This window comes from Balaenoptera physalus (assembly GCF_965194825.1).
Source record: "Balaenoptera physalus genome assembly, chromosome: 1".
NCBI lineage: Eukaryota > Metazoa > Chordata > Mammalia > Artiodactyla > Balaenopteridae > Balaenoptera > Balaenoptera physalus.
The window spans coordinates 78,613,894-78,633,804 of record NC_138882.1 but is presented as its reverse complement, the minus strand read 5'-3'; the positions used below and the strand labels follow the sequence as shown (position 1 = coordinate 78,633,804).

Here is a 19,911-nt window from a genome sequence, read left to right as displayed (position 1 = left end):
CAGAAAGAACAGGTTTTATCTGTTTATTTAAAAACAGAATATCTTTTTTATGTACAAATATGAACATATTTACACAAAATATACATACTAGAATTCCATATCTTCAGTTTCCACATCCAAAGTCCTGGGCTGGCTGGAGAGCAGGGGATGAGAGTCTCTCCTTTGGTCCAGAAATCCAGCAGAGTTCAGGCTGAGCAGGGTTTGGGCACTAAATCTAGATATTCTGGTTCAATGTATTTGGGTGGGGCAGGCAACAATGGACCTTATCTAATCCCAACCAGAGAAACTGCTGGAAGAACCCCAAGTTAGTAACCCTGAGACCCCTGGGGAAAAGGAGACATTCTTCCTCCCAGCAGCTCCTTCACCTCCCTTGGTCTATAATCACTATTCTGTCTCCCCTACACCACAACAAAACCAGGAGCCCTTGTCACCAAGTCCTAGCAGCGCCCCCACCAAGGGATCACAAACAACTGTGGATACAACTAAGAAAACATGAGGCTAGGGGAAGAACTGAGGAACCGCTAGAGCCAAGGACCCTACCTACCCTCCCATAGCCAGTAACTGAGGGGCGCACACCCCTCCTTCAAACTCCATCAGCTCTTAGGCTCCCTCCCAAGAGCCTGCCTAGATTAAGATGCCTTAGATGGAGCACCTTTCAGAACCACAGGAATTAACCCCCCTGGGGTAGGACCTGAGCAAGGTCTAGCTTTGTTGAATTCTTGTATAGGCTGATGTCACTTTAAGCAATCCTTGCAATAATAAATGTCCAGATGAATCAAAAGTTTTTAAAAAGTCTTTTCTCTTATTAATGCGTTTGGGGCAATAGTCCTTAAAGAAGCTCCACTGTGCAGGTTTATTTACAGCAAATATGTACCTGCAGCAGGCCCAGAGGCCACCAGAGGGCGAGGGTTTCTTCTGTAACAGTTTGAGCCTCTGGCTGACCCCTAGGCCCGCTGCTTTACACTTGCCCTGACAGCTCCCAAGTGGTGGGAGCCCGGCTCCCTCACTCAGGAGGCCAGATTCCAGCTCCAACTATGCCCGCACACCTGGACATGGCCCACAGTCTCCACCTTCCGTCTCCAACCTCTGCATCATTAATACTGCTCTGGGGTCTGAGGAAAACACCTGCATTTTACAGGCAAAGGTCACACAGCCACACGACACACAAATCGCTCCCCCGTAGCGTTCCCCATGCAGCCACTGAACCCTGTGGCACACACACCACGGTTCACTTGGACTCTGATGTGACAACACAACGCACACCGTGGGCACAGTCACCCCTCCGCGCACACACAGTGCACACTCAAACAAGCACAAATGCACGCACAGTGACCTGCACACGCTGTGGGAGGGACTCAACAAGCGGAGCCCTTTCATCATCCAGCAGAAGGACTGGAGGAAAAGGTCGAGCAGTCAGTGGGGTGGGGAGCATCTTCCTCAAGAAATGAGGTGTGTAGGGAGGCTCCCCGGGGATGAGCTGAAATCTTCCATGTCAGCAGAGGGAGCCAGGCTTAGGGGACGGGGGCAAGCCTGGGTCAGACCAGGTGCCCCCGCCCATTGATGTAGATGCCATTGCCCGTGGGCTTGGCCCGCAGGGTCCCATTCTCCTGAACAAAATGGTTCATGGCCTGTTTGATGCCTTCATCCTGATCTTCCTCCTCCTCTGTCCGCCCAGAGCCTGGAGACAGCAGTTCAGTCTGTGTTTCGATCTCCCTCACTGTGGTCAGCGTGGAGTAACTGCGGCCCTCTGCCTCTTCGCTCTGGAGACCAAGGGCAGAGGGCAAGTCAGGAACCAAGGCGGGGCAGCCAGACATGAGGGGGTCGGCTGGGGTATGCTGGGGTCAGAGGTCAGGCACAAGCAGGGGTTATGGTTGCTCAACGGCTCAGAGGTGGGGGGCCAGGAATGAATGTCTGGCCTGGGGAAGGGGAGACTAGGGAGCAAAGGCATAGCGGGGCGGGGAGGGGATGGGATGGGGCAGCGTGGGTCTGAGGTATCAGGGACCGGGGAAGGGGCAGCTGACGCACCACATCGGGGACCCGGAGAGGGGCCTGAGGAGAGTGGTAGGGACGCCGGTGGGGCCGGGGGCCTCACCATCACAGAGCAGCTACTGTTGTCCTTGAGACTATCAGGGTGGCCCTCGGCTCTCAGCCCTACACTCTCCTCCGGCTGCAGGGCCCGGACATGGGGGAGGAGTCAGAACAGGGCTCAGCCTCTTGGCCTCTATCCTCCCCCCAGCCTCCCCCCCAATCACCTTTCCCCCAACCTGACCTGGCCGTTCTCTCCTCGATGCAAACATCCTCATTTCCCCCACCCCTACCCTCTTCCCACCCTAATCCCACCCTGAAACCAGTGCTGATGGTGGCTTCCCACAGCAACGTCGAGGCCAGTGCTGAAGGGGGCCTTCTGAAGGAGCCCAGCAAACCCAAAGCAGCGCCAGACCTGCTGCGGCTGAGTCAGCGGCCAGACCTGGGGGCGGGCTGCGCTTCTGGTCCGCAGAGGGGCCCCGGCCCCAAGAATGCATCCAACCTCGGCACACACCTGGTTCTTGGGGTCCGGATGATGGGAATGCAGCCTCCGGATGGAGTTCTCCCTGGTCAGGGTCAGCTCCTCCTCACTGGGAAGACACCCCCTGGTCAGGAGCTGAGGGTAGTGGTAGCCTCCCAAGGTGAACCTAGCCTGCCCGAGCCTATGTGAGCCGGGGCTGGAGGGTGTGGGCGCTGGGTTGTCCCTGCAAGTGTGAGTGAGTGGCTGTAGGTGGCGGTGCAGCTACAGAGCGTGTGTGTGCCCATGTGGTACTCGTGCATGTGGATCTGACCCTCAGTCAGGCAGCGTGGCCCCCCTCATCCAGCTGTGACCCAGGCCCCAAGGCCCTTCTCATCTCCCAGAAGGCTGGCTCTGCCTACCTCTGGTCCACAAGCTCCTCAGATGTCAGGCCGCCCAGTCTCCTCTCGCTTCTCGGTCCTGGCCCACCTCCTGGCCCACTCTACCCGCCCAGGAGTGGCCAGTACTCACTATTTCTGGGTCATCTGCTGGGCCTTGCGCCGATGGTATCGGGACATGAGCACCACCACCACCACCAGAAGGCAGAACAAGAGTGCAGCGATCACACCCACCACCACCACGGAGGCCGACACCAGATCCACCTGCTTCCCTGTGGCATCCTGGGGGTCTGCTGGAGACAGGCCACTGTCTGAGGCAGATGCCCAGATCCCTGACCAGGCCCCGGACTCCACAGCCCCCCACGCACTGTCCTCACAAAACAAGTCCCAAACCACCCCCTCAGCCTGGCCCTCTGCAAAATACATGCAGTCCAGCCCCCTCCAAATATCTACTCTCCCAATTCACTCTCTGTGTCTTGCTCCCTGTCCCCCCACCAGGCCCCTGGCCCAGGTCCCAGCCTCTGCCCCAGTGCTTACCAAGAACAACCACAACCACCTGAGAATCCCTTGAGGCGAGCTCATTGCTGACGTGGCAGACGTAGGTGCCACTGTGCTCAGTGGTCAGCGGGGGGAAGCCCAGGGTATCTCCTTCTGCTCGTACCCCACTGGGCAGAGGCCCGTCCAGCCTGGAGGACAGGGAAGCTGATGGGTGCTGGCTGGGGCGGGCTGAGACTGCCACGACCCAACGTGCCCGGGCAGCTCTCCACCTCCCTCCCCCATGACGTCACCCAGAGCCACCGGCTGTTCCCACGGTGCCCCTCCTTCCCCTAGGCAGGTCTAGGCAGAGGTCCCTTCTCCCTGCCGCCCAGCCTGACCCAGGCACCCACACACACACTTGGGGAAGATCCACACGTGTGCCGTCCCACAAGCTCCATAGGCATCACGTCATCCCGCACTAGGTACCAGGTCCACACGGTATATAAAGTCCACACAACAGGACTGTCCCTTCCTATCGGGGCTCAGATGTACTTGGACAATGTGACTGCATGCCCCAGCACCCACGAGGTTTCATGGCAGGATACATGAACACAGCCCCAGGCACAAGGCCACGTGCATGTCTCATCTGCTCACATGTGAGCCTGTCATGGGCTCACACACACGTGCCCCTGACCCCTCCCTGATTGTCTGGCCATCTCAGACCCTGAAAAAAAGCCAAGGAACTGGCAGAGATGGGTGGGTGCTTCTGAGGTGCTAGCAACCTGGCAGTGGCTATAAGAGTGTTAGTTTCACAACAGTCACAGTCAGCTGTATCTTTTGGTCTTATTCACTTTAGGCACTTACATAAATATATAAAGTATTAACATTGAAATGCTGTATTATATTTCACAATTTTAAAGTTAAGGAAAAAAAAAGCCAAGGACTTATCAGCTAATTCCCTGCCAATTACCTACACTCCCAGGTGCAAGCCAATAACAATGTTTGGTGACCATGCATATTCTTGCATTGGTCTGAACATGTGCCCCAATTTATTTGGGGTTCAGAATATATTGTCCCAGCCCACAGTGAGTACGTGCTAGTCCTGAGGGAAAGACCCTGGTCCCAAGCTAGGACCTTACCGTGTCCAGTTGTACGAGGGAGGGGGCTGCCCTTCACTCAGGCACTTGAGCACAGCTCCTTCTCTGCCAACCTGCCACAGATTTTGGTCTTCAAGGCCCCTCACAGAGGCCTCAGCAAGGACTGGAATGGAAAGGTGGAGGAGAAAGAATGGAAATGATGCCTTTGATCATGCTCTTCCTCAAAGGGCCCCCACCCCAGGCCCCACTTTGCCTGGAATAGCCTCCCCTTGCCCTTCTCCATCCTACTCATCTGCGGCCCAAGCTAGCCCAGCCCCACCTTACTGACAGCTCCCTCCCGTCTCTCTAAGTTCAGAGAGCCCACATGGGTTTACCTGTGCAATGAGCCTATAAGTCCCTCTGCACAGCAATGTGGCACACCTTTTCTGACTCCCCCGTGGTCCGTAGCATAGCGCTAGTCACAGAACAGGTGCTCAGCAAACACTCCCTGATTCATCAAAGGCTTAACCATCCTACTAGTTCATTCATTTCTTTTTTTTTTTTTTTTTCTTGGCTGTGTGGCGCAGCTTGTGGGATCTTAGTTCCCCGACCAGGGATCGAACCCGGGCCTTTGGCAGCAAAAGCATGGAGTCCTAACCACTGGACCACCAGGGAATTCTGGTTCATTCTCTTCTTTCACAAACATTTGTTGAGGACCTACTTTGTGCCAAATGCTGGGTTAGTATGAGTAGAAAACAGTGCTATCCTCCAGAGAGGCTCAAAGTCTAATGCCAGGAAAACAGTATCGACTGTCGACCGAGCACCTTCTATGCACTAAGCACTATGCGAGAGGCTCTGCATTCGTTCAGAACCCTGTAAAGTTGATATAATAATACTCCTTCTCTTGATGAAGAAAATGAACCTTAATAAGATTGAACAACAGCTGGTAAATAGCAGAACTAGGGCCCATCCTAAGTCTATCTGTCTTCAAATCCTAAACTGTCTATTTTACAAAATGCTTTTAATTCCATGTTTATATCTGATTCTCCCAACAACCCCTGAAGCAGGGCCAGCTCCTTTGTAAACAGAAGGACACCAGGTCAGAGAGTGATTTGCCAAGGTCATCTGGGATGGGCTCCAGGTCTTCTACCTTGGACTGGTGCTCTGTCAGCCATACAAGGTGGCCTCCAGGACCCAGGCTGGCCAGACTGGTGTGGCTTAGGGTCTCTCACTATCTCACCAATCCTCTTGGAGCCCATGGGGGCGCCCTACCCAAGATCCAGGTACTCACAGGCCACTTGGAGGATGTGGGTGATCCTTTGGTCCTGGAGCAGGCCAGGGTGGGACACCACGCAGGTAAGTGGCTGTCCATTCATGCTGCGGCTGGGCACCAGATGGAATTCTGAAGTGACAGCAGCTGAGCGAGAGTGCGTGAAAGAGCGGCTGGATGTTGTACCCTTGACCTCTGTGTCCCAGGTCACGCTGGGGGCCGGGCTACCCTCTGCTGTGCAGGAAGCTGCCAGTGTCAGGCCCTGGCCCTCTTCTAGTGCTGGACCAGGATTCAGCGAGGGAAGGGGAGGCACTGCAGATTGGGGGGAGGCAGAAGTCACAACCTTTACAACCCCTGTCAGGAGGCCCCGCCCCATCCCAGTTCAGTCTTGCACAGGTACAAAGTTTCAGGCCCCTTTTTCTTCTTTTATTTCATCAACAAAGATGCCAGATGAGTGGTAGCATTTCAGCGGACTTTGTACCTTTCTCCAATGCTTGAATTTTTTACAATAAGTATGGGTCATTTTTTAAATGAAAATAATGAAGTAATTAAAAAACTAACCACATAACATCTAGATAATAATAATAATAGCCACCATTTATTAAGCACTTACTATGTGCCCAGAGTTGTGCTACACACTTTACAAACGTCTCTTTTAATCTTGTCAACAAACATGAAGCAGGTATTACTATCTGTGTTTTACAGCTGAAGAAACTGAAGCTCAGGGAGGTTAAATGATTTATTCCAGATCATTAGCTATTAGGTGGTGAAGCCAAGATCCACACCCAGATTTTTCTACCAAGGCTGGTATTACTAACTTCCATGTGGATAAAGGGAAACTATAAAGGCCTTCATTTATTTTTATCTTCATAACATTAACAGTCCAAGCACAGAATGGAAAAGACTTAACTTGACCATAAGTCTAGGGCATCCGTGCAAAGTGGTGGTTTAAAAGGTGATTGTGGTCTCCAACCACATTCACTGAAGGTCCAGATCAGGAAAGGTCTCAGCCCCACTGGTCGTGCACAGACCCACTGGTCATAGCTGGGTCTGCATGTCCACGTCTAGGCACCACATTCTAAAACCATGGAGCCCAGGGTGGTGAATGAGTGTCTTTAGTAGAACTGTTGCAGAAACCTGTACGTTTAGCTTGAAGAAGAAGAGATTTGGGTGGGGCATGACAGAGGTCCTCAGCTGGTGGAAAGGCTGTCGTGCAGAAGGGAGAATAAGCCTGTGCCATCTTGCTGGGGAGGGTGAAAGTAACCGAGAGGGAGATTTCAGATCAGCAGAAGGAAGAACAGCCTAATAACGTGGATTCTTCCCCAAGGCTGACCAAGCAGTATCAAGCTTTTGGGGTCACTTGGAGAGAATTTCTGGATTGGGGTTGGGGGGGCTGGCTAAATGAAGCTCCCTCATCCCTACAGGGCCCCACCTCTTCTTCCTGTTCCGCCTCTGCCCCCTCCATCTCTGCAGTCTCCATCTCTGCATCCCCCCCCCCCACCGCCTCCAGCTTCTGCCCTCCAAGACCCGGGGCCTGAGGACCTGGTGCTTCTGCACACACAGCACCCCCGCCCCCATGCCCAAGGGGCCCCACTTACCCAGCACGCGGAGCCGAAGCCGCGCTTGGAAGCTGCCGGCAGGGAAGGTACTGACGCGACACTCGTACTCGCCCTCGTCCGCCTGCACCGCGTTGCGCAGAAGCACCGCACCGTCCAGGGGGTTCCTTGGGGGAGGCGGCTCTTCCACGCGGCCCTCGTAGGCTGAGCTCACGTGCAGCCCGTATTTAGAGTTCAGAAGTGCCAGCTCCTGGCCGCCCTCGTCCGCATCCACACGAGCCCACGCCACTTGCTCCACCTGCTCGCCCGGGTCCCCTCGGTAGAAGCAGGGCAGTTTTGCGTCCTGGCCCAGCACCACGGTCACCAAGTCCGAGGTCTCCAGCTCGCCGGCCGGGCACCGACCTGCAGGGGGGCAGACAGAAGCAGCCAGGATTAGGGGCGCTGCCAGAGCGGGGGGAACACTTATCCACAATGATAATGTCCGCAAAGGCAGCCCGGAACTCCCGGAGCACTTTATGCTTTCAAAGCGCGTTCATTCCATGACCTCATTAGATCCACAAAACATTGCCAACAGGCAGGCGTTATTATCGCCGTTTAACAGATGAGAAAACTGAGACTCAGAGACAGGAAGTGACTTGCCTAAGGCCACACAGGTGGTACATGGAAGAGTCACACACTCTCTCAGCCCAGGATTGTATCCTGAGCAATTGTAAGGTGGGGGCTATAACAGGAGGAGAGACCCAGCCTCTGCCCTCAGGGAGCTCAGGGAAATGGATTTTGTGCACACAAAGACGGGAAGCCACGGACAAACTTTTACAGAAGGCTCAACCTACCAAGGGGGGGAAAAGTGAATGCTTTCAGAAAGTGTGGCCAGGAGCCAAGGCAAGGGTCGAGAACAGTTGGTGTCTGGGATGGGGCATGTAGTGTAGGAAGGGTCCAAACCAGCAGGCCCTTCGGAACAGTCTTTTCATGGCTTCAAGATGAGAGACCTGGATTCCCAGAGAGAAGAAGGTATCCTGTGTGGGAGGAATGGCACAAACCAAGGCTCAGAGACAGGAATGAGCAAGTCACTGAAGACAGAAAGGCCCCAGGTCAGAGGCCCAGAGATACGAGGTCAGGACAGACACACATGACAGGGTCAGAACCGTGAGCCAGAATCGGAGGACCAGAGATAGGGACCAGTGACAAAAGGCGAGTGTTTTGTGTATCGACAAGGAACAGTATGAAGCACTAAGGGGTATCTATCATGTAGCCTTATCTGCAAAGAAGGATGCATTTCCTGCACTCATAGAACCTGAGCTCTATTCTGGAAGAAGAGATATGTATGGAGACAGCTATGGAAACACTTATGATGGTTTCTGATTTAGTGCTTAGTGGTGTGTTGCAGGTTAGTCGTGGGATGGGACAGTCACAGTGGTCCCGAGTCACATGGGAGGGGCTCATGCATGAGTTGGGTAGAATCAGAAGGGGATGAGACCTGGAAAGGGGTCCCAGGTAAGGGACCAAGGTGGGCAAACCCCAAGGACGTGGAGAGGCTGGCTGGTTCAGGAAGCAGAGAGGAGAGGACAAAACTAAGGCAGAGGGTGTGTGTTGAGCAGGAGCAGGACATCTGGTCAGAGCAAAATCATCCAGGACCTTCCATACCAGGCAAAGGAATTCAGAGTTGGCCAAGATGAAATAGGGAGTCACTAAAGCATGAAGCCAATGGGCATGTGCCCTCAGACTAGAAAGTAGGGAGACTGGGGACAGGAGACCCACCAGGACCCTGCAGCTGCCGTCCTGCTGAGAGGACGGGACAGTTCCAGGGGAAATTTGGCAGGATTTGGTCACTGACCAGAAAGAGAGAGAAAAGACTCAAAGACAACTCCTAGGTTTCTAGGATAAGTAACTTATGAGGGAGGCATGGCCGGGGAATCTCATGGCTGGGAAGAAAGAAATTTGGAGTTGTGGAATAAAGCGTGTGAAACAGAGGGCTGGGGGCTGAGGGCTGTGGACAGAGTGAATGCTCTCTGGGATGGCAAGAGTTCCTTGAGTTGGAATGCATATCCAGCAATTCCCAAAAGTTCAAAGCTCCTGCCTGTGGCCAGCACTTCACACACCCTGCTGGCCCTCACCTTGCTCACACTGTGCTCCTGCCTGGAACGCCCTCCTCCCTAAGTCTGGCAGCTCCTACTCATCCTTGAAGACTCTGCTTAGACATCACTTGCTCCTGGAGTCCTCCCTCCCCCCACCCCCACCTCAGGCAGAGTGAGGTGCCCTTCCTCTGTTCTCCTCTGGCACCCTGCTTTGACCCATCGTAGTACTTTATACCACAGATTGTATTTGCTATTTTCTTGTCTGCCTCTTCCACCAGATTGAGAACCTCAAGAGTATAAATAAACTCGGTCTCACGTCACATATGGAAACATGGTTTCTGATTTAGTGCTCAGTGGTCTGCATTCCTGGCACATAATTGGTGCTCAATTAATGTTTATTGACTGACTGACTGAGTGAATGGGTGGGTGAATGAATGAATGCGAGAGACAGGCGGAAGAAGGAAAGGGTAGAATGAGGAGGACTGTGCAGTCTTTGGTTGGGCTGGGCAGGGAGGGGGTTGGCATGGCAACCTTAGGGTGGAGACAGGATAGGCTGGCTACCTGGGTTCTCTGCCAAAGGGAGTACCTCCAGACTGGACCTAGGGAGAAGGAAGGGGATGGAGGGGGTCAGGCATGGAGGGAGAAAGTGAAGCCCCACTAGAGTGGACCAGAGGGTTCCAGTGAGGCAGAGCGTGGGACAGAGGAAGGGGGTCCCATGGCCCTGCTAGCAAGGGAGGAGGAAGGGAGGATGCTGTTGGGAGCTGGGAGGGCCCAAACGGGACAGGACAGACCTGCAGGGCCAGATACCAGGGCCCTGACCTGCCTAAGCTGATGTTGGTCCCACCCAGCCCAGCCTGGGAGTCCAGCTAACCATCTGCACCTCTCCCAGACACCTCCTCCTGGCGCCAGAGGGAGCAGGGCTGCCAAGGAAGGGCTGGAGGTGTGGTTGAGATAGGGGCTTCCCAGTACTTCCTCTGCTTCGAACACTGGTGTCCATGCAGGTCACAGGGAGTCCAAGCCCTGCTCCACTGGGACACTCAAACCCTTTCAAAGACTAATTCTGGGACAATGTCAGATGGCATATTTCCCATCCCCATCCCTACACTTGCCAACCAGCTGGCCCCTCCCCACCACTAATCACTCACATTTCCCCCCCAAAAAAATACCTTCTTTTTTTTTTTTTTTTTTTTTTTGCCACACAGCGGCATGCAGGATCTTAGTTCCCCAACCAGGGATCGAACTCATGCCCCCTGCAGTGGAAGCTCGGAGTCCTAACCACTGAATTGCCAGGGAATTCCCAAAACTACCTTCTTAGGGTACAACATGCATCAAGTCCCCAGCACATGTCTGAGTTCAATCTTCCACATCCCTACCTGTGGGTCCAAGAGCCCCATGATCCCAAGTGATAAGCCCAAGCTTTGCCGGATGAGAAACCCAGTAAAACCAGAAAGTCCCTTCTGTGTGAGCTCCCCATTGTCCTAAATCCACTGTTGAGTGGGAGCATCTCAGCTTGAGCAATGCCTTCCTTCACTTACACACACATACACACACACACACACACAAACACACACAGGCTGCAAGAGATGGAAAAGAGAACTTGGGCTTTAGAATCCCTGCCCTGAGCTCAGTGGACCCAGAAGCTCAAACTCCCAGGGTAGGGTAGGCCAGGACTGCCTCCGCCTTCTTCTCCCCCACCCAGTGCCCGCCCAGCGTCAGCATGATGATGTCACCAGAGCAAAGGAGACACACCGCCTGCCTGGTGAGGTCACCCTGAGGGCATGTCGTAGCCAGGCCAGGCCCACAGACCCTTCTGCTGCAAATGGTTTCCTGAGCCTGGTGGACTCTGCTGGCTGGGCACTCCTACCTCTGACCCTCCCCTCCCCTCCTTCTGGAAGTACCAGGACGCTGGTCAGGAGCCTTGGTGATTCAGCCACTGCTGCACAGCAGGCCTAGCCTCAGTCACCACCAGCCACCACCTTGCGCAAGGGAGAGAACAGGCCCAACTGGCCAGACGGGATCCCTGCCCTCAGCCTCCCCCACCCCTGGCCAAGCCCCCACGGGCCTCTTTGGGGCCCTGCCCTCTGTGTACCCTGCTTGCTCCCAGACAGGCCCTCCATTCCTGGCTTGGGCTGGCTGCCTGCTCCCCACCCTGTGCCTGGGTCCCAACTTTCCTATCTGTGTGAGGCCTGGCCTCTGACCTCCAGAGGGGAAACTGAGGCTGGCAGCTGCAGATGACAGCATCTCTGGGGAAGGAGGCTTTTCTTTCTGAGGAGCCTTTCACCTTCAGCATCCCCTGCTAGTACATCTAGGGGTACACAGTGAGGTCCTAGAGATGGGCCTGTGAGGAGGAAGAAGGGAATATGTGTGAGCCTTTTGCATCTGAACGTACATCTTTGGGTGAGGGTCTGGTGAGTCTCAGTGCTGGTTCGCATGCGGGAGAGGCTGTCTCTTTGCATGAACTTGGGGGCGTTTTGCACATATATGTGTTCATGTCTTATCTTCAGGAAAGCGTGTGCGCTTGTCTGCATCCAGAGCGAGCTATGAAACGGCGTGTGTGTGTGAATGTGCACAAATAGTAAATATTTTTTTTTCTTTTTTTTTTCATAGTAAATATTTTGATGTCGGTTTCTCTTGGCTTCTGCACGGCTGTCTGTCTCAGCTGCCTTAGGTCAGTGGTGTGTGGCTCGGCGCCTTCGCCTCTGCACCCGTCTGGAGTGTCGCCCAGGCATCCCTCCCCACCCCACCCCAGACTTGAGGGCAGATGCATCTCAGGTGGAGGGACCCAGAGATGAGGTCACTGCCCCTCCAGGGTGATGGGAAATAGCCATCAAGGACTCCCCAGCAGAACAAAACAAAAGCTCTCTCTACCCTTGCTCCTCAGGTTCCTACTAGAAGGACCCTCACCCTTCTCACCCCCCAGCCACGCCCCCAGGCCCCACAGCACCTCTGGCCCCCCAAGGAGGCCTCTCCCTGGGAATCTCTGTCAGGCCTCTGCTGCTGCCACCACCAGAAAAACCAGCTCTAGCTCCAGGCCTGGGGTGAGGGTTGTCTGGTGTAGGTTGGGTGGGAAGCGGTGGGGGGAGACCCTGCCTGGGGCTAGGGGGAGGGGTCCAAGCTGTCTAGGGTCTCACTCTCCTTTGTTAACTCTTGCCTCCCCTCACCCCACAGAAGCAGCCTCCACCAGAGACAGGCGGAATATGTGGGTGAGTTTGGGATAAGAAAGGACGTGGGAGGGGAGCCCTGAAGCCCCCCATTCGGGACAGGTGATATACACTACCCAGCACTTTTTTTCTTCCATCCTTCCCCCCATAACCTTGGCCTTGGAATGCTAAGGAACTTTGAAAACCAGCAGATTCTCCCTCTGCATTCATCCACCTCCCTCACATTTACCCCACATTGTCCTAAGCCCCCCAGCTTAGTGAGAGTTTCCCAACCCGGGCAAAGCGCCCACCACAGATTAGTGGATGGGGAGGGGGGCCACACCAATCACAAAGGGAGGTGAGAACAATGGGGCAGGACAGGCCTTGAGGCAGCCCCAGCTCTGGCCCAGACACAGCTCCCAGCACAGATAAGTCCCCTAAACCCCCCGGAGCCAGAGTCTGAGCCTGGTTGAGTCACCAAAACAGCCACACTGTGGGTGGGAGACCCAGAATTCCGCTTCTCCCAAACTCCTGAGATCCTAACCCCCTCCCCAGTCCTGCCAGCCAACCAACCACCCCCTCCCCCATCTCTGCAAGTGTGGCCAGCTCTGCCCCGCCCCAAATCACAGCCTCAACCCAGCTCTCAGGACTCGCCAGCCAGTTTTAAAGGCAAGAGGGGAGGAGGGTGGCCTGAGAACTGTGGGTAAACTTCTGAGGCCAGAGGCTCCCTGCCTCAGTGAAAGAGTGACCCTGACCCCCTCCTGCACAGCCCTGCTCCAGGAGGCTTGGTGGCTTGCCCCCAGTTCTGAACTTGACCTTCGCATTTTAGATTCTGTTCCCAGATCCAGCCCCTAGGCTCCTCTCCTCCCTTCCCTCCTGACTCAGCTCCCCACCCCACCCTCACCCCTTCTCTCTGTCCAGACTTTGGTCAGCATCAGGGCAAGTTTGGAAGGCCGGGAAGCCCAGGCATTCTCTCCTCACTAGGCTGGCTCCCCAAGGTGGCTGACCCCCCTTCACTTTGCCTGGAGGACCCCAGGATCCCGAGGCTGGGGTCTAGAGGCTGGGACTGTGGACTCTACTATGAGCCCCTCACTGCCATCTCTGTGGCTGGGGTCCCCTTAGCCCAGCTCCCTGAAACACTGGGGTGGGACCAAGGTCAATGGGGCCACAGGGCTTCCCTGGGATTCCCCTAGTTCTCCCCACCTTGGGCAGGGAAGCTAGCCTCCCTTTCTAGCTTCCCTGGTTTTGGGTAGATCCTACAGGAAAGGGCCTGCCCCCCTCTGTAAACAGGAGTAGAAAAGCAGGGATGGGGCCCTTCCCTTTCTAGGAAACTAACTTTAGACAGAAAGCTGGTCCTAACCCTCAGAGGACAGACTTCAGAATTCAGAGAACCCCGTGCCCTCTGGGGTCCTGCAGGGCTCAGTTGGGCCCCAAAAAAGATCTAGGGGGCTTCCCTGGTGGTGCAGTGGTTGAGAATCCGCCTGCCAATGGAGGGGACACAGGTTCGAGCCCTGGTCTGGGAGGATCCCACGTACAGCGGAGCGACTGGGCCCGTGAGCCACAACTACTGAGCCTGCGGGTCTGGAGCCTGTGCTCCGCAACAAGAGAGGCCGCAATAGTGAGAGGCCCGCGCACTGCGATGAAGAGTGGCCCCCGCTCTCCACAGCTAGGGAAAGCCCTCGCAGAGAGACGAGGACCCAACACAGCCGAAAATTAATTAATTAATTAATTAATTTAAAAAAAAAAAAGATCTAGGAACTAGGATCCTATTGGAGGGGTATCTGTAGATTTAGGTCCCTCAGCCCCAGGGCAGGAGATGGGGAGGGAGAAGGGAGGGGACCTTACCTGGAAACTCATCCCATTAAGGAGAGGCAAAGAGCTGTGGTGTTGAGGTGCCTCCCTAGCCTGGGCTCCTTTCCCTGTCAGGGGTGGGGCAGGGCCCTGGGGCTCAGAGCTCTAATGGCCCAGGACTTGGTGGGGGCACTAATTTTCAGCAGTGCAGGGGCAGAAGACAGTATCCAGGGTAAAGCTACCCTTGGTCCCCACTGAGAAATGGAGTCAGGACATTTCCCCCTTCTGTCACCACAGCCAGACTGACCGCCTCTTCCAGCACCCAGCACCCACCTTCAGTTCAGGGCTTGATATTTACGCAGCCACAGGCTTTCAGAGCTGGAAGGCCTATAGGGGTCATCTGGTCTACTGAAGTCTAGTTTCTTCGTTGCCCCAGGTTGTGTAGCAAATTAATTGCAGGAAAGGGACCAGAACCCAAGACTCCTGACTTCCCAGTCCAAGGCTTTTTCAGAGACAAGAAACACTCTAGTTTCCTGGGGGCCATTGAGGAGATGCCTACAGAGGAGCCAGAATGGGGGTGGCAGTTAGGTGGGTGCATCTGATCCTCGGGCTAGGCACCTGGAGTCTGAGTTCCAGCCTTCAGAGCGCCCTCCAGCTCTGTGCAGGTTATAGCAGTAGAGCGTGGCTCACTGGGCACCAGCTTCCCTGGAGCCGGGTAGCCACAGCACCTGTCCAGGTACTGGGCAAGGTTGGGGTGACGCCCTAACTAGAAGGGGTCTCCTCTACCCTTCCCTGGCTTCTCTGAGAAAGAACAGCTTCGTGTCATGGGAAAAGAAAGCGGGGACTTTGTCTTGTTCACTGCTGCATCTCCAGCATCCAGCACCCTGGCTATCCCCAGTGTGCACTCAGAGGTACTATGCTTTCATGAACTAGGAACTGGGAGACCAAGACGCTAACCCTGGTTACGCTTCTAACACTGAGTAGTCTTGTTAGCTCACTTGCCTATCTGTTTCTTTCAGTTTTCCCATCTGTAAAATGAGGGAGTTGAATCGATGATCTCTTTGGTACCTTCTGAGTCCTGAGACATCATGGCTCCATTCTTTAGGCGTGGGTAGATCCTACAGGAAAGTGACTGCTGAGTTCCCCGGCCTCAGCAACCAGGCCCCACCCTCTTGGCCGAAGCGAGTGAGAAGGTTGTCTGGAAGTTGGGAACTAAGATGTGGGGGGTAGGGGGGGGTGGCAGGGCTTGGAGTTTCAGTAACCTGCGATTGGAGGCTGGGTCAACAGCCCTTCCATTATAAGATCAGAGCAGGAGCAGCCCCTACCCATCCACACGTCTAGACCTCACTCTCCTCCACACAGCTTTAGCTGGGGATGGAGGTCGGGGGACATCACTGCTAGGCCCTGCTGGACAACTGAGGCTCCGTCACTGCTGTTCCTGGGACTGGGAATCAAACTGTCCCATATAGATAAGGCCTTGTCTTTCCAAGGAGAAAGATTTCTCAGTTGCCCATTATCCTGGGAACAGCCTACGGAACCCTACCTACCGTGGTCTCATTATGTACACGCACGCCCACACACATATACTCTCCCCCGCTCTGAAGATTATAAATTCCTATCATTTATATCTTCTGTATAATACATTACACGAGAGTAATACAAGGCATCTAGTTGAGAAAATGGGGGGACGGGATAAACAAAAGAGTGCCCTACCCTAGACCCCCACTCTTCTGAGTAACCGCCTGATTCCCACCCTGGCACCTCATAGTGTGCTCAGGGCCAGAGGGGGCCAGAGTGAGAAGAGATTCCAGCTCCCCTGTAGTCACCCAACAGTATTCTAGGATATTGTGAAGAGAGGAGAAGGAGATAGAAAGACCCTGTCCACTCTCTGGGCATCAGGCTTCCTACACCTTGATGACTGGGGAAACCAGCTCAGCCCTGAGTCAGCTGCAGCCCCAGTCAGCAGTTCCGGAGCCCAGGGGGTAGGCGAGGGAGCCTCCAGGAAAACCTGGGGTGAAAGGGTCCCCACAAGTTCTACCTCCCTGGCCACCTGCAACGGGTCACCGTGTCTCTTCCCTAAGAGGCAGCTCCAGCCCTTTGGCTGAGGTGGTCAGGGACCCCAGACCCAATGACCTGGCCTGGGGCTGGAAGGGGACATGAAGCAGGAGAGCTACAGTGGCTCTTCTGGGGGCACTACTATCAGCTGGAGGTGGGAGAGAGAGATTGATTCCTCAGTTCCGAGTAAAAGGAAAGGGAATATGTACGTGTGCGTGCGTGTATGTGTGTGTGTGTGTGTGTGTGTGTGTGTGTGTGCGTTGGCTTGGGCTCAGAAGCAAGGATCCTGAAGCAAGTCCTACCTGTAAACGATGCCAGGAGCAGTAGCAGCAGGCAGGTCTCAGGCCCGCACATCTCGGCTCCCAGGGACAGAGGCATCGGTCAAGAGGCAGAGCTTCCCGGTGTTTCTGAAGTTCCACCGAGTTCTCCCTGGGAGCCGGCTCTAGAGCTGGATTGGGCACCGACCCAGAACGCAGGAAGTCACGGAGTCCTCAGGCACTGACGCGCCTGCCTATCCCACTAGGGTCTCCACTCGGGGACCCGGCCCCGTTCCACCCACCCAACCGTAGCTACCCGCAAGTAGCCGTGATCGGGAGCTCCGAGCTCCCCCAGAGTTGCTTCCCACGCCGTGGCCAACAACGACAGCAGAAACTTGGGAACCTGCTTAGCAGGTCAGAACAGGTGCGTCTCTGGGGGCTGGGCCTGGCGCGGAGACTCGGCAGCCGCCACCCCCGCAGCCTGCGCTGGCTAATGGGTGCCAGAGAGGGAGGGAAGGAGGGAAGGACCTGGGGGGTGGGATCCCATCGTCAGCTCCAGGCTTTACCTGGCAGTGTGTGGAAGGGGCTGTGACCAGAGAGGAAAGGCGGAGGGGGAGAGTGGGGGGGGGGGGCTGGGGGGGCTGGGGGCTGGGTAGGAGAAGGCCTGGCGTGACTCGAAGAGGGAGGCGCCAGGCCAGGAGGAACAGGGGCAAGACCCTTGTGGGTGGAAAGGAACCCAAGCATCCCACACCCCAGCCAGCCTTGCTGCCTTTCCCCGGGGCCTTGCCGAGTTCCCCAATCTCCCAGAGGGGTTCAGCTTGGGAGCCAGAATCAGAGAAGGCCAGAACTGCGGACAGTACTGGCCCAAATACCTCATCCATCAGACAAGAAAACAGAGGCCCAGAGTGAGGAAGGGGCTTGCTGGAGGACACACAACTTAGGTAGTATCAGACATCCCTATCCCTGAGGCAGGGAGTTAGCTCAAAGACCCCTCAGATGGAACTTAAGCGACCCCCTCCGCTTCACCCCTCCCCCACAGAGGATAAGCCAAGGGATTGACCAAGGAATTAACCCCACAGATTCCTGGCCTCCCTAGCAGGACCCTCTCTCAGCATCAACACCTTCTCATTACTGGCCAGAAGTCCCCAAAGTGCGTCAGCACTACCTGAGTGGGAAGGGGTTCCTTTCCACCATCTCCATGGTCATTCTATCCATTTATCCCATGGTCATTGGACAAAGCCACATGTCCGGACTTTGCAAGGACAATCTTGATTCCAAATACTCTGTCCTTATATCCCTATAGGTATACTCAGACCCGTAAGACCACGCGTTTCCATGTTGGATGCATATAATGTAACCGCCAAGTTACACAAAAACTTACTGGCCTAGCTGGGATAGCCAGAGGAGGGGGCAGACTCTGAACTCCCTGAAAACTGAGGAATGGGGAGGGGCACGATTGCTGGCATACTGGAGCTAAAAATAGATATACAGGTAGACAGGAGAGAAGAGAAGATACATACGGGTTAAAATCTTGCAGTGGGATCCTTTGTCTGGAGAGGGGCAGGAAGGAGGATCCAAGAACAGCAAGGTGGGGGGGTCATTTCAGGTAGAATATTTTCCACATACACATGCACCCCCAACTCTACCTGTCAAAATCTTACTCATCTTTCAAAACCGACCTCAAATGCCACATCTTCCATGAAGCCTTCTCAGCTCCTCCCACCTAAAATTAATCTTTCTCCCTTCTGTTTTTTTTTTTTTTTAATTATTAGCACCTTTAATTTTTATTTACTTATTTATTTTTGGCTGTGTTGGGTCTTTGTTTCTGTGCGAGGGCTTTCTCCAGTTGCAGCAAGCAGGGGCCACTCTTCATTGCAGTGTGCGGGCCTCTCACTATCGTGGCCTCTCTTGTTGCGGAGCACAGGCTCCAGACGCACAGGCTCAGTAGTTGTGGCCCACGGGCCCAGTTGCTCTGCGGCATGTGGGATCTTCCCAGACCAGGGCTCGAACCCGTGTTCCCTGCATTAGCAGGCAGACTCTCAACCACTGCGCCACCAGGGAAGCCCCTCTCTTCTGTTCTTCCTCAGCCTCTGCTAGTCCCTTTATTATAGCTTGTGTACTCATAATTTGTGCACATCTTATCTCCTTAACTAAATTGTAAGCGTCAATTCAAGAAGCATCAGTTGAAGCCTGCTGTGTGCCAAGGATTCAGTAAATGTGTTAAATTGAGGCACAGGACGAGAGCTGTAGTCTGTGAACTCCTGGAAAGTCAGGCTTGTTTTATAATCTTGTCTCAGTCATCCGTGCTAGAACAGTCCACAGCACTTAATGCAGACTGAATACATTTTTGTTGAAGGCATGATGTTATGAACGGAAAAGGCGGTCAGGTAGAGGAGTGGAGATCCTGACTCTCCTGAATCTGGTTAGTGACCCAAACTTTAACCCTGCCTCTGGACCGTGACCCCAACTCTCTCTCTAGATCCCAAATCTCAGCAGTGTCCGTGGTAGTGACCTCTTCTTGGAGGGCTCTTTCCCACAGGTCGGGGCCAGGCCGAATGCCAAAGCTCCTGTTTCTCTCCACCTCCACTTTGGTGAACCCCTTCCCCTCTTCGGGACTCACATCCCCACCTGTGCCAGGGGAGCAGCCCCACCCCTATGCTGCTTTGGGATCCACGGTGGCAGGGGTGGGGTAGAGCAGTGGGGAATGGGAGGGAGGAGCATCCCGTGTTATAATTATAATTATCAAACCTTGGATCCTATCGCGTGATTTCAGAGGAACTCCTTTCCTTCCCACAGATTCACCCCTCCTGGTCCAGGAAACCATAGGAGAAACTGAGGCACGGTGGTAGGAAAGCAGTTAGATCACAAGGTGGGTATCCAGTCCCTATATCTCCTTCAGCCTTTTAGTTCACAATACACCCCAGTGCTGTCAGTCAGGAAGTCTGTGAGCTTCTGGCTGGGACCCTCAGTCACCGAACCCCCAACTCCAGCCATGTGGATCACTGGGGAGAGGCTGGACGTTCCAGAGGTGTTAAGTCCAGGCTGTGCCAAATATTTTTTCATGGGTATGTTCAGGTCCTATTAGACCCCAGAGGTGGCCTTGGAGGGAGGGCTACGTGTACCACTGGGCCTGAAAGGGAGCACTTGGGCCAGGCAGTGATTCCAGCCCTCTGCTTGAGGTAGGGATGTTCCTCCCCTCTCATCTAACAAATATCTGTCTCCAAGTCCCCCTGCCCCCTGTGCCCTCAGCCCTGCATATCTCACAAGGGCCGTGCTCTTGGGGAATACACCCTCATCCTTAGGCCTTGCCTTCGCTCTTCTGGGATGAAGCTTG

General features: G+C 54.7%; 1 protein-coding gene across 6 annotated transcripts; it reads right to left on the bottom strand.

The window, feature by feature from the left end:
- Positions 1-7: 7 nt before the first annotated feature.
- Positions 8-17,009, bottom strand: NECTIN4 (nectin cell adhesion molecule 4). 6 transcript variants are annotated; one of them, XM_082471836.1, is made up of 9 exons: positions 16,623-17,001; positions 7,302-7,661; positions 5,725-6,015; positions 4,497-4,617; positions 3,418-3,566; positions 3,014-3,173; positions 2,540-2,615; positions 2,093-2,167; positions 8-1,760 (listed from the first exon to the last, which is right to left on the bottom strand). In XM_082471836.1, the coding sequence occupies exons 1-9, from the start codon at positions 16,696-16,698 to the stop codon at positions 1,536-1,538; spliced, it is 1,533 nt and encodes a 510-aa protein (XP_082327962.1). In that variant the 5' UTR covers positions 16,699-17,001; the 3' UTR covers positions 8-1,535. The 6 variants fall into 6 exon arrangements, with proteins under 6 accessions (XP_082327962.1, XP_082327963.1, XP_082327964.1 ...); XM_082471837.1 differs by having other exon boundaries at positions 3,014-3,170; positions 16,623-16,998; XM_082471838.1 differs by lacking the exon at positions 16,623-17,001 and adding an exon at positions 15,334-15,370.
- Between the last annotated feature and the right edge of the window lie 2,902 nt (positions 17,010-19,911).